The sequence below is a fragment of the Cygnus atratus genome, chromosome 11 (genome assembly GCF_013377495.2).
Source record: "Cygnus atratus isolate AKBS03 ecotype Queensland, Australia chromosome 11, CAtr_DNAZoo_HiC_assembly, whole genome shotgun sequence".
In the NCBI taxonomy this organism is placed as follows: Eukaryota; Metazoa; Chordata; class Aves; order Anseriformes; family Anatidae; genus Cygnus; species Cygnus atratus.
In genome coordinates this window covers 21,557,055-21,570,406 of record NC_066372.1, presented here as the reverse complement: position 1 = coordinate 21,570,406, position 13,352 = coordinate 21,557,055, and the positions used below count along the sequence as shown (strand labels likewise).

The following is a 13,352-nucleotide window of genomic DNA, read 5'->3' as shown; positions in this document are numbered from 1 at the left end:
ACGGTCACGGGGGATCTCAGGTGCCAGCACACCCTCGCGTGGCCGCAGCCCCCTGTGGGCACTGGGTGGTCACATTCCTTCCGCGTGGCCGGGCGTCCGTCAGCGGTGTGTGAGCTCTGAGTCATGTGCAAAGACGAGAGACTGCCAGCTCTCGGTAAAGGAAGGTGTGCTGCCTGGCAGCAGAAGCCCTGGCAATCTATTCAGCGAGAAACTTAAATTACAGCCTAGGTTTGTACGCAGCACTCGCAGTCTTCTCCAGTCCCTTCCCAAGACTCAGGCTTTTGTTGGAGGAAGTTTTGCAGTTAATTGAGCAAGAATCGTAGAGAAATTGCTCGTTGCTGGCATTAAATTATCAGTTTGAAAAATGACAGTCCGTGGCGAAGAGTTGATAATTACAACAACAGACTTTTGGGAAATTTAATTTAAAGCTCATATTAAATAATTTATAAACAAACAGTTGATCGGTTATACAAGGAAAACTGACACCCCAGCAGTCAGAAACTGCTTTTTTCCACTCAAATCTCTCGCCGCGCTGGCAGCGGCACCAGGAGCCCTGCGGCACCTCCTGGCCCCGGGCTGGGGAGCGGGGGTTGTGAGCAGGGGTCCAGGGCGGGGGGCTGGGGCAGGGGTAGGGCCCCCTCCCACCCCGGGAGGGCTGGGGTTTGCCGTCCCACCTCTGACCTCCTACCCCTGCTCTGCAGAACGGCGTCATCTCCCTCATTGACTGCACCCTGATAGAGGAGCAGGAGAGCACCGACGAGGACGGTAGGTGCCCTCTGCGCCCCCGCGGCCCTGGGGGCAGTCGCAGCGTGCTCGGTGCTGCTGGTGTCCTCTGTAACTGGTGTGGAAATTCCCCCCTGGAAACTCCTACAGTCCCTCTGTATGGGGTAAAACTGACTGCACAGAGCTCCTGGAGGAAATTCAGGTCCTGAATAGACTCAAGGAAGTCATAATCTACTGGCTGAATGTAATTAAGTAAATTATTTACTGTGTACCAAACAGATGCACTTGTATGTAAATATAATCCTTCCCAGGCAGGCAGCGAGCATCGCACAACTCGGTGCTAGCAAGTCGAAAAAGGCAAAGATGCTGGATGTCCTCGGCCATGCCTGCTTAATTACAGATTAGTTGTGGAGGAGCACAGGTCCCTTTCTCCTGTCCTCATTACAAGTTTCCTAACCCTCAGCCGGGAGCCAGACTCTCTCCTGGCACACAGCACTGGGCCCAAACACGAGGCCATGCTGCGCTGGTGGCGTGCAGACTTGATCTGCAAACACAGAGCCTTTCCCCAGGAACCTGTCGTGTCCTCACCCCAGACAACCCTCAAAACGCAACGAGCTCCTTAAAACCTTAATACAGCGTATCCTGGGGGAGAAAGGGGTGCAGAAATCTTTCCGAAATCACTGTTTGTTTTTTTCTATTCCAAAGCGAAAGCGTCGGGGCAAGACATCGACCACCTCGACTTCAAAATTGTGGTGGAGCCAAAAGATGCCTCATCTTTCACAGTCATCCTCGTGGCATCGTCCAGGCAGGAGAAGGCTGCCTGGACCAGTGACATCAGCCAGGTAGGACCGAGCCGCCAAGGCCCCGAGGGAGGAGGTGCAGCCCTGGCCCTGCGGTGCCGCCCGCGGGGGCTGCAGGCAGGCAGGCCACCAGGAGCGCAGTTCTGTGCAGGGGTGGCCGGTGCTGGGAGGCACCGAGCCTTCGGTGCCCGGTAGCTTGGAAAGGAGGAGGTGGAGTAGGAGGGTGCCAAGGGCTGCAGCAGGTCGGCAGGGGCTGCGCTCTGCCCTGCTCTGTGCTCTGCAGTGGGTTTCTGCTCTGAGTCCCGCATGTGGTAACACTTTGCACCTGCTCTGCGCTTCCTTTAGACAAATGACTTCAGACACATTTTTTTCCCAGGTGGGAGGAAGAAGAAAAGTTATCAAATAGGGGTTTCCTCATAGCCACTGTGTCCTTGCCTGCGTCCCCTTGCAGAGCAGCAGTGCCCGAGGCCCGCCGTGGGCAGGTGCTGGTGCCCACCCGCGGCAGGGAGCTGACGGCTCCTGGCTGCTGTCACCCCACAACACCCGGTCCCTTGCCCCGTGGCAGGACAATCCTGATGCCATGCGATGGCTCAGTCCTGGTCCTGCCCACACCGTGGTCCCCAGCAGCGCCAGGAGGGAGCGGTGCGGCACCGCAGCTCCCCGGGTCCCTGCCAAGCGCTCTGCAGCAGCGTGGGCGCGGAGGAGCTCAGCTGGGGTGGTGAGGGGTGAGCGCGGGTTTCTGGGGTCTCCTGCGGTGCCCAGTGCCTGGCAGCACACTGCGCCAGCCGGGGCCTCGCAGAGCTCTGGGGAAAGTCAAGCAGGGCTGTCCTCGCCGCGGCTGCCTTCTCCCACGTCCCACCCGTGTCACTTGCAGTGCGTGGACAACATCCGCTGCAACGGCCTCATGATGAACGCCTTCGAGGAGAACTCCAAGGTCACCGTTCCCCAGATGATCAAGTGAGTGCTGCCAGAGCCGGGCACAGCTGGGTGCTGCAGGGCCGCTGCCCTGCCCCGCTCCAGCACAGCTCCCTCCACAGCTGAATGTCCCAGTCCTGCCGAAATCACCGTGTGGCAGGTGGGAGAGGTGTGCAGCCCTGCCTGCGGCCCCCAGTCAGTGATGCTGTACAGACTGGTGCTGGGCGAGGCTCAGAAGGCATTACGGCCTGACAAATATTGACCCTTTCCATCTGCCCGCTGAGCACTGTGCAGTGTTTCCACCCATTTTGGGGTGCTGAGTTCCTGTTTTTCCCTGGGAGCATTCCCATGGCACCTCCATGTGAGCGAGGCTCCTTCCCACCGAGGAGCCCCCACCCCTTTCCTGTGGCCCACACGTCTCAGGTGCAGCTGCTCACGCTCAGCAGCCCTTGGTTTCGTTCCAGGCTGGAACCACAGATATCTTGTTTCTCTGCAGGTCTGATGCCAGCTTGTATTGTGATGATGTTGACATTAGGTTCAGTAAAACGATGAATTCCTGCAAGGTCCTCCAGATCCGCTATGCAAGCGTGGAACGGCTCCTGGAGAGGCTGACGGACCTGCGGTTCCTGAGCATTGACTTTCTGAACACATTCCTGCATTCGTACCGCGTCTTCACCACCGCCCTGGTCGTCCTCGACAAGCTCATCACGATCTACAAGAAGCCGATCAGCGCCATCCCTGCCCGGTGAGGCTGCGCACGGCTCCGCCGCCTGTGGTGGGGACGATTTCTGCCCCTTAAGGGCCTGCAGGGTGCACAGTGCGGGGAGGCTGCACCCCCCGTGGTGCCCTTGTTGGTCCCCAGTCCATCCTCTGGTTTTCTGGGCCCTGGGGTTGCCCTGTGTTCATCCCACCCTGTTGGAAAACCCTGCCCGTGCCCTGCCTTGGAGCAGAAGTGGACAGCAGGGGCTCACCCTGCAGGGGCCGTGCCCTGGGGCTGCCCCCACTGTGGCATGGAGCCCCCCCAGTGCCAGCATTGCTGAGTGGCCCTGGAGCCACCACCGACACCTCAGAGCAGGTGCCAGCTCGCTCTTCTCCCCCTCTCTCTGCCCAGGTCCCTGGAGCTCCTGTTTGCCAACAGCCAGAACAACAAGCTGCTCTACGGCGAGCCCCCCAAGTCCCCCAGGGCCAACCGCAAGTTCTCCTCGCCGCCCCCCCTCTCCATCACCAAGTCCTCGTCCCCCAGCCGGCGCAGGAAGCTCTCCCTGAACATCCCCATCATCACGGGGGGGAAGGCGCTGGACCTGGCTGCACTCAGCTGCTCCTCCAACGGCTATGCAAGCATGTACTCGTCCATGGCTCCATTCAGCAAGACCACTCTGGATATAAACAAACTGTACGTGTCCAGTAACTATCCCAACAAAATCCCTGACGAAGGAGAAGCAGCCTCAGAAAAACAAGAGGAATCGCTGCCGAGCAAGCAGAGTGAGTCCCTGTGGGCTGGCGGGGGTGCATGGCTGTGGCACCGCGAGCAGTGGCCCCATCCTTAACGAGATGCTCCCCATCCTTAACGAGAACGGGAAAAGGCTGCAGCCCCCCCGTCTGTAACGTCTGTGCTTCAATTGTCCTGTCCTGGGCTGCCGGCCAAGCGCCTTCCACGTCCCGCTGGAAGGAGCAGCCGGGTCTGCAGGGAAAACCTGGAAGAGCTGAGATGGGGCTGCACCATGCACATTTCTAGCGGTGATCGTGTGTGCTCCTTGCTTCTCCCAGGTTCAGACGTGTCTGTCAGGGAGGAGTCCGACACTGACCCCAACCAGAGCGACGAGGCAGAGACTGAAACTTCCCCAACAAAGTCTCCGACTACTCCCAAGTCCATCAAGTGCAAAAACTCATCAGGTAACGAGGGAGTTGTGCGTGTCCTGCTCATGGGCCATGGGCAGCTGTCCTCTGCCTTCGAGCCTGCCGTACAGATCTGCTGAAAGACACAGGCGTAAACCTAAGGCAGACGTGGAAAGGAGCAGGGCTCCACTCTTTAGTTAGCTGCAAGGGAACAGGGAAATGCCGAAGTCCCCGGCCCAGATCGCAGAGCTGGCCTGCATCTGCACTCCTTACTGGGTCTTCTCTTCCCTCTCCCCCCGTCTCTGTGCTGATCTGGCATTTTAGGAGTGAGTTACACTGCAAAAACGTGGGCCTGATCTGGCACCAAGCATTGATTCATCTGATAGGTTCTCCCCTGTAGCTACCCGAATGTTACCTACAGCACTCTGCTGGCTTAACCTCTGCTAAAGCTGTGCTGGATGAAACCTCACAGCAGTGCAGAACCCAGAGCCGCTCACCTCCTTTGGCAAGATGCAGGCTGGTGAGGGCGGGGGGCTCGGCATGGGATGGGGACGGGGACAGGGGCGGGGTGCTGCGGGGAGGGGACCTGCCTGGGGCTGCTGCCGTGGCTGAGTGCTGTTGTGTTCCCCCCAGACTTCTCCTTGTTTTCCTACAACAACGGCGTGGTGATGACGTCCTGCCGGGAGCTCGACAGCAACCGCAGCGCCCTGTCTGCCGCCTCTGCCTTCGCCATAGCCACGGCGGGCGCCAACGAGGGGACGCCCACCAAGGAGAAGTACCGGAGGATGTCCCTTGCCAGCGCAGGTACACGGCCCCGGGCTGCCCCGCTGTGGGAACAAGCTCCGTGGGCGCCCATCTCTGTTGTGTCTGGCCGTTTTCCTCCAGGAGCACTCTGGCTCTGGGGTCGGCACATTGCGAGTGGCCAGACCTTTTGCACCCACAGTTGGCTGTGTGCACGGCCCCAGGCACCCCCTGCCCTGCAGCACAGAGCCTTGCTGGCTCCTGCATCTTCACGGTGCTCGGAGAGCTGGGGGTTTGCCTTCTAGCAATCCTAAAAATAGCCCTAAGCAATCCCTGGCAGAGCTGTGGCTGCGCTAAATGGTGGGCCATCCTTTCAGGCTTCCCGACCGACCAGCGGAACGGGGACAAGGAGTTTGTGATCCGGAGAGCGGCCACCAACAGGGTCCTCAACGTGCTGCGGCACTGGGTCTCCAAACACTCACAGGTGTGGTGCGGGGGGGCTGGGATGGGCACTGGGGGGGTCCCAGGCTCAGGGGGCTCCCACGTGGCGCAGGGGCTGGGGCAGCTCAGGGGCCTTGGTGCGCTCTTTGGGGTCGCTCAGCGCTGGCACAGGTTCGGCTGCATGCCTGTGGGCTCAGCCAGGCTCCAGCTGGAAAGGCAATTTGCCTTTTTTTTTTTTTTAATTAAGCAAATGAGTGGACATGGGGAGGAGATGAAAGCTGCCAAGCAGGGGAGCTGGAGCTCCTCGTGCATGGCACAGAGGACGAGGCGATTTGATTGCAGTGTTTGCATATTCAGTGTGCACGTGAGGAGAGGTGGGATCTGCTGGTATCCTCCTGCTGGGTACCACGGCACGGGGCTGCTGGAAGTGGGTTGGCTGGGTTTGATTCCTGCTCAGAGGCTGCAGGATGCGATCAGGGTCAGAGAGCCCGGGGCTTCCCTTGCTGTTCCTCGTCCCCCTCTGCTGCCTGTTTCTCCGGGCTGGGGCACAGCTGGCTGGGGATGGGCGCTGGGGGCAGGCACCCCCCAGTTGTTACTGGGAAGGCCACAGGCTTCTCCCAGTCCAGGTGATGCCAATGCAGAAAGACAAAATGAGCCCAGAGCATTTCTTGCTGGTTTTCCCCAGGGTGGGAGCAGCCGGCCCGTTGTGCCCGCTCCGTGAGTAGCGCGAGCGGGTGATTAATCGCGGAGAGGCTTTAAGCAGGCAGCGAGGAGAGCTGCTTGGAACGGGCTATAATGGGAGTAACATTGATTAAAATCGTAACTGTGCCCATTTTGGCAGGACTTTGAAACCAACGAGGAGCTGAAGTTCAGAGTGATTAGCTTTCTGGAGGAAGTTATTCACGATCCTGAGCTCCTGACCCAGGAGAGGAAAGCGGCAGCCAATATTATAAGGTAAAGGGCTCTTGGTGCCGTTTGCTTTTCCTGGACGCTGTGCCAGGCTCTCGGCGGCTGCTTTCAGCTCTCACCCAGGATAAAAGCAGGCATGAAACCCTAGCATGGGGTCTGGCAGCAGGTTCAGGAGGTGCCTGCAAAGAGGAAAGGCTCTCTGCATCCCAGCGCATCCGATCAGCAATGGGAGCGGGGGGGCCACAAGCGGGGCATGCCACCTCCGTCCCTTGTGCCTCTCACTGGTGCTTAACTCTGAGTGCTTAACCTGCAAAAACCCATGAACATGAAGTCACGCCATGGCCCCGTCTGGTGCATGCAGACCCATCGCTTCCCCAGCTAAGGCAGCGCTGCCTTTTTGTGCTGCAGGACTCTGACGCAGGAGGATCCCGGAGACAACCAGATAACCCTGGAGGAGGTGGTGCAGATGGTGAGTACTTCTCCCCTCCCCTCACTCCCTCTGGTTGCTTGACATGGTGCCAGGCCAGCGGCGGCACAGCAGCCCTGATGAGGTCCTGTTGTTGCAGCTGGACAGACAGATGGACAGACGGAGGCTGCACGGGGCCCTGCAGGGCTCCTCCTGCCCCCCGGGACCTGCGCACACCCAGCCTGGCAGGGAGCAGCTCTCCAGGGCTGCTGTCAGGGCGTTACAGCACAGGGACAGGTTTCAGGAGGACGGGGCCAGCAGTGAGCACAGCTGGGTCTGCTGCTGCTGCCGGCAGCTCTGGTCCTGCCCCAGCCACGTCTGTCCGTCTCCACCCCCAGCAGTGCCGATGCAGCAGGCACGTGGACACGTCTGCCCGAGGGGCGCAGGAGAACTCTGTGGCTCCTGGTGTCCCCCGTGTCCTCGTCCTGTGCCAGCGCTGCTGCCCACGGGCTCAAAGCAACGAGTGTTAGCACAGCTGGCTTCAGCACAGAGCTGCTCCCGCAAGCAGAGCCCAGGGAGCGTGCAATGAACTTACACACGTCAGGGTGGCTGCAGCACGGGTGCCACTTCTGCGTGTTTAGCAAAAACAAAGCCGGTTCCCAGGCAAAAAACAAGAGCCACTTCAAATTGGCCTGATGCACCTGAAATAACAGTGCCTCCGGCCTTTGGATCTGCCTCCTGGTTTCTGGAGTTTTTGAGTCCCTTCAGGGTTTTTTAGGCTTTTGTCTGCAGTCACTGGTGCTGCAAACTGCCTTTGAAGAGAACACAAACAAACCCAGGTTTTCAGTCTGCCCCTCCTCCTGAGGAGCCGAACTTTAAGGAAAACACCCAGGAAAGGCAGCGACCTGCAGGCAGTGCAGGGTTTTGAGGTGCACGTGTTAGTGTCAAAGCACAGCCAAGTCCCTGCGTGAGGTCCCTGTGCAGGGTCTGGGGGCAGAAGTTGTGGCTGGGCCCCAGCCCCCCCAGCTTGGGTGGTGGCTGCGGGCACCTGGGCAGCTGCAGCCTGAGGACCAGGACATCCCTGTTCGTGCTGCTTTTATGGACGTCCCCTGGAAAAGCCATCCCGAGCAGCTCCGGGTCCTCGCTCTGCTGACCCCACGGATGCTTGTGGAGCGGCGCTGCTCCAGCTGGGAATCCCTGGTGCTTTATTAATTAAACAGATGTAGAGCAGAAAGGCAGTGGTTACAGAAATCAGCGTGCCGGGGCCTGTTCTGGAGCTGACGCCTAATTACTGCAGTCGAGAAGATTAGTTAATTTTGTGTTCGTACATGTGCACGGGTGGTAACGTGATTAAAGCTCCCCAGGCTGCACAAAGCTGGCAGATCCCAGTGCTGGTGGGATGTGGGACATGGGGACCCTGCCCCGTGAGCTCCCTCCTGGCTGCTTGGTGGATTTCTTGGTACTGGAGATGCCTTTGGCCTTATTTTATGTCTATGAGTTGTGAGAAGTCTTAATGAATTAGCCCTAATTGTCACCTTTGCTGTTTAGGCTGAGGGAGTCAAAGCAGAGCCTTTTGAAAATCACTCGGCTCTGGAAATAGCAGAGCAGCTGACGCTGCTCGATCACCTCGTCTTCAAGAAGATCCCGTACGAGTAAGTGTCCCGGGGTGGCTGGGGGGGGTCTCCTCCCGTCCCCTGGCCAGTGCCCACCCACCCGCAGGGTCCACCTGGAGCCCAGACGCGGCGTCCCGGCCACCCATAGGGCTGTTAGGGCTTGGGTGCTGCGGGACGGTGGGGAACGGGCCTTGCTATGCACGTTGTCCTTCACAGGGAGTTCTTTGGGCAAGGCTGGATGAAGCTTGAGAAGAACGAAAGGACTCCTTACATCATGAAAAACACAAAACACTTTAACGACGTAAGTGCGGCCATGGGGCAGGGAGAGGGTGCAGGAGCAGCCTCACAGCCACACCTGCCCCAGTGTTGGCTGGGATTCACGAGTTTTATCTGCTTCCATCTGTGCTCGATGGATGCTCAGGGCTCTGGGGGACCACTGCAGGTGGGGCACCTCCCGGTGCAGGCATGCTGGCTCCCTCTGCAGCTATTGCTACTGCAGAGAAGGGAAATCCTGTAAAGAAGCTGGAGAGCTTGTAGCTGAGGGGGGAGGCTGCTGCCCGAAGCACTTGTGACACCGGGCTGGGGCTGTCGTCTTCCTGAAGGTCAGTAACTTGATAGCGTCTGAGATCCTGCGCAACGAGGAGATCAACGCGCGAGTGAGCTCCATCGAGAAGTGGGTGGCCGTGGCGGACATCTGCCGGTGCCTGCACAACTACAACGCCGTGCTGGAGATCACCTCCTCCCTCAACCGCAGTGCCATCTTCCGCCTGAAGAAAACCTGGCTCAAGGTTTCCAAGCAGGTGCGGTGTGGGGCTGAGCCGTCCCCCGAGCAGCCCAGCCCCTGCCTCGCCACCGGGTCTGTTCGTCCGGTGGGCTGGATGTGCCTGCAGCTAAAGGAGCCTTTTCTAAAGCGTGATAGTTGCAGTGCACACACGTGTGCTTCTTTAAACTGTTTTTTTTTTGGGGGCTCCTCATACCAATTATGGATGAGCAAAATTAATTCACGTGTTGGTTTACTTGGTACAGAAATAGCTTGTATCGAGTCTGACTGAGCCCAGGGGCTGCCGGAGCCAGAGCCGCTGTGTGGGCTCCTCTCTGAATCTGAAACATCTTGTGTTGTTTTTTTTTCCTGCAAAAAGCCAAACCTGTAAATTTAGACAGGCACTGGAGAAGGAGCAGGTGGGAGGTAGGGGAGGGGAACTGTGCATAGCCTATCCTTGTTACATGCTGGAGGAGTTTTGCTTTCCAGTGCTCACTCAGCTCCTCTGGAGGTCTCCAGGAGCTGTGTGCAGCACCCAGGGCAGCGGCTGCGGGTGTCCCATGGCCGGGCAGGGGCTGCAGCGGGGTGCGCAGCATGGGGTGGCCCCGGGAACGGGGTCCCTTCCCACCCTGCCCCAAACCCTTGGGTCTCTTGCAGACGAAGGCTCTGATCGACAAGCTGCAAAAGCTGGTGTCGTCGGAGGGCAGGTTCAAGAACCTGAGGGAGGCGCTGAAGAAGTAAGTGGAGGTGGCGATGCCCCGTGGCTGGCCCAGGCCCCGGCCGAGCGGTGCACACCGTCCGGGAGGCTCCCACGTTGCGCAGGCACCATGGGCTGGGACCTCGCTCACGAGCTCATTTCAGAGCCCGTGCTGGTGGGAAGTCTCGTCCAGCAGGCACGGGGCAGCAGCTTGCAGAGCAATCCCAAATAATGCGCTGCTCCTTTGAGCAGCGGTGCGGGAAGACATGAACAAAAGGGCCTCCCGTGCGATTTTCGTTAATTGTCTCAGCCTGCAGGGAGGCAGTAGGGATGAGCTCTGGAGTCCCTGTGCGTTAGAGAACCCTTCAAACCCTGACCTCTGCAGGGCCCGGCCCTTCTTCCTCCCCTCCAGAGCCCAGACAAGCCCTGAGTAAGGAAGTTTTCTCTCTCGTTTGTTTCCAATTCGCTCCTGAAGCTGCGACCCTCCTTGTGTCCCCTACCTGGGGATGTACCTGACCGACCTGGCCTTCATAGAGGAGGGGACCCCGAATTACACCGAGGACGGGCTGGTGAACTTCTCCAAAATGAGGATGGTGAGTGCTGTGGCCCTGCTGCACCAGGCTGTGAGACTGGTGGGTCTGGGCACCAGACGGGTGCGAAGGGGACCAGGCGGCTCCGCTCCTGTGCTGGGGTGGAAGGATGCGGGCAGGGCGGTGGCTCGCTGCCCCACTAGTGCCAGGATGTGGTGGCAGTGGTGATGGCTGAACCGTAAACGTCAGCTTTTTCCTCTCCCTGGACAGATTTCCCACATCATAAGAGAGATCCGCCAGTTCCAGCAAACCTCCTACAAGATCGAGCACCAGCCTAAGGTACGAGGGCCGCACGCTCCCTCCTCTCCTCGTGCCCCACCTGAACTGCAGCGCCCGAGCCTTGGATCTTTGGCAGCTCCTTTGGGGAAGATGTGGGACTTCTGTGCTCCCCGTGCTTGGAGTGGCCAGGGAGTGTCAGAGGCATGCACAGAAAGGGGTTGGGTGGGTTTCCTGGTGGGTGGGTTCCCCCATGCGGGAGAGCTGCTCCTGGGCAGGCACTTGGCCAGAGCTCGTGTTTTACCTGGGGCTGAAAGGAGGAATGCGTAACAAGTGGCAGTGGGACCGCGTTTGGTGCTCCCTTGGTGTTTGCTGCTGCAGCAGAAGCATGGCTGGTGCCTCCCCGCTGGGAGTGGTGCTGGTGCTGGTGCTGTGCTGCAGGCGGCCAGCAGGGCTGCAGGGACGGAGGGCAGCTGCAGCGGCTCCCCTGGGTGCTGCAGGGGAGGCGTTGCTTCAGACAGCCACCATGCCTGGGTGCAACAGGCTCAGCACCAGCTGAGCATTGACCTTTCTCCTGATGTGGTTCCTGCCGTTGTGGACATTCGGCAGAGCTGGGGTCGTGTCCAGGCTGTGCTCACTCAGCATCCTTGCACCCGTGGTGCGTGGCTAACAGCACGGGATCTGCAATGCATGCACCAAGGGCTGCCTTGGCCAGCTGTGTGCGGGACAGGCAGCGCGGCGGTTAGCAGCCAGCACCCTGGGGTGCTCCTGGGGCTGCTTGGAGCGATTATAAAGTGCGCGCACTGCTTGCTTACAGGGACTACAGTGGGATGCACCACAGCAGCTGTGCTCTCCCTTGGTGCTGCCACTTCCCTGCAGCAGCTTTGCACAGAGAAGAGCCACTCTGTGTCCCCCCCGGTCCCCCGAAAGTTGCAGCTGGGCTGTCCCAGCCCAGGCTAGAGATGTGGAGGAGTTGCCGTGCCAAGGGCTGTGGGCTGCCAGCACAGACCGTCCCACCCATGCAGCCTGGCACTGGTGGCTTCTGCCATGCGGTGTCCCCCACATGCGTGAGGAGATGGCAGGTTGTGGCCACCCTCGTGCTTCCTCTGCTGCTGCACAGGGGAACCACCCAGGAAGCATCGTCTTGGTGCGGGGTTTCCGCTGCCTGCAGGGCTGTTGCTCTCCAGAAGCAGCAGGGCCCATCCTGGAGTGGTGCCTCTGCACCGCAGCCATCCGCTGAGCCTGTGCCGTGCCCTGGCCACAGCACTAAACCCCCCCAGTGCTGGGGGCTCCTGGGGTGGTGGCGGGAGCTGCCCATGTTCCTCCAGACCATGACCCCCAGCTGGGCTGGTGCAGGCTGCGGGATGCAGGCTCTGATTTTCACTTCTGCAGCGCTGGGTACCCACAGCCTGGTACCCGCGAGGGGCCAGGCTGATGCTGCAGCCGGGTCTCACCGGGGCGCACCAGATAAATCCCTGCCTCCTCCTGGCTGCCAGTGCTTGAGGAAAAGAGACGTGTCTGTGAAAGCTCCCCAGGCCTGAGAAATCCACCGAAAACTGCCCACCCCGAGTGCAACTCCTGCTGATTTTTTGCTGCCAGCTGACCATGACCCCCCCCACCCTCTGTGCCCCCCCCAGCCAGCACCAGCTGTGCCGCGGCGCTGCCAGAGAGCCCAAAATGGCACTGGGGAAAAACTCTCCCAGAACTGCTAGCAGGTTTTCTGCTAACGCCAGAGCAAATGTCCTGCCCTGTCAGCAGCATTCCTGCAGCAAGAGCCTGCGTTCCCTGTGCTAAGGTTAGAGGGCCTTAATTATCAGGATTTTGTGTTCTCAACTGAAGAGAGCTGTGTGGCTGATAAAACAGCATGGGAGAGGACAGCTAGGCAAGAAAAGCAGAAGAGCAACTGAGGACTGGATGACTTTGCAATCCTGGGGTGGGATAAGCACGTGCAATGCCTGTGTCCGTTGGCAGGCCCTTCTCGGCCTTTCTCCATTCCTCACTTCAGCGTTTATCACTGGCCGCAGCGCGAGGCAGAGGTGAGTGCAGCTGCTGACGGTCTGACTCCGTCCCCAGGTGACGCAGTACTTGCTGGACCAGTCGTTCGTGATGGATGAGGAAACCCTTTACGAAGCGTCTCTGCGAATAGAGCCCAAACTGCCTTCCTGAAGCCCGAGAGCGGCCGGCGGCTGCTCGTGTACACACGCTATACCATACTGTACATAGCTCTTTGTTTATGTCGGACGCCCTGGAGTGACTCCCACGTATGTGCTTCTCCGAGCAAGCCCAGCCCCTCGGTATTAGGCCACAGTAGCCCTCGCGTAGGATTTCCCGCGTTGTTTGAGGTTTCACGCGTTGACACTTTGCTGGAGTCCCGGTTTCTTTTCGATGATGTTATTTTTGTCATTTGTTCTTCTCGAGGGGGTTGGGGGCAGCGGGGCGGCGGGACATACACGAGCCGCGCGGGCACTCGCCTCCCTCGCCCAGCCTGGCACGGGGAGCGGCTGCGTGGCGCCGGGCTGCAGGGCAGGGGGACGCGGCTGGCGCCCGCGGGCGCTGTCTGCGGCCCTGTCTCTGTAAGGCAATGGAACAGCATCAATTAAAGTTATCCCACCGTACGAAGCTGCCCTCTCTTTGTGTGCCACCACCCCCTGCCAGGGGGCTCCTGCGCGGACCTCCCGCTGCGAGCGGGGAGAGGAAACGGACCT

The 13,352-nt window shown here is 59.6% G+C and overlaps 1 protein-coding gene across 1 annotated transcript in view; it reads left to right on the top strand.

The window, feature by feature from the left end:
* The window catches only part of RASGRF1 (Ras protein specific guanine nucleotide releasing factor 1), a 32,560-nt gene extending 19,747 nt beyond the window's left edge, over positions 1 to 12,813 (top strand). Inside the window, exons 11-27 of the mRNA XM_035568948.2 lie at positions 702 to 765; positions 1,429 to 1,565; positions 2,398 to 2,480; positions 2,935 to 3,183; positions 3,550 to 3,920; positions 4,206 to 4,331; positions 4,908 to 5,078; positions 5,393 to 5,499; positions 6,298 to 6,410; positions 6,774 to 6,834; positions 8,320 to 8,423; positions 8,601 to 8,685; positions 8,987 to 9,184; positions 9,802 to 9,881; positions 10,317 to 10,434; positions 10,642 to 10,710; positions 12,721 to 12,813. Coding sequence (XP_035424841.1) covers positions 702 to 765; positions 1,429 to 1,565; positions 2,398 to 2,480; positions 2,935 to 3,183; positions 3,550 to 3,920; positions 4,206 to 4,331; positions 4,908 to 5,078; positions 5,393 to 5,499; positions 6,298 to 6,410; positions 6,774 to 6,834; positions 8,320 to 8,423; positions 8,601 to 8,685; positions 8,987 to 9,184; positions 9,802 to 9,881; positions 10,317 to 10,434; positions 10,642 to 10,710; positions 12,721 to 12,813 — 2,229 coding nt within the window. The remainder of the gene's footprint in view (positions 1 to 701; positions 766 to 1,428; positions 1,566 to 2,397; positions 2,481 to 2,934; positions 3,184 to 3,549; positions 3,921 to 4,205; positions 4,332 to 4,907; positions 5,079 to 5,392; positions 5,500 to 6,297; positions 6,411 to 6,773; positions 6,835 to 8,319; positions 8,424 to 8,600; positions 8,686 to 8,986; positions 9,185 to 9,801; positions 9,882 to 10,316; positions 10,435 to 10,641; positions 10,711 to 12,720) is intronic.
* Positions 12,814 to 13,352: the final 539 nt, after the last annotated feature.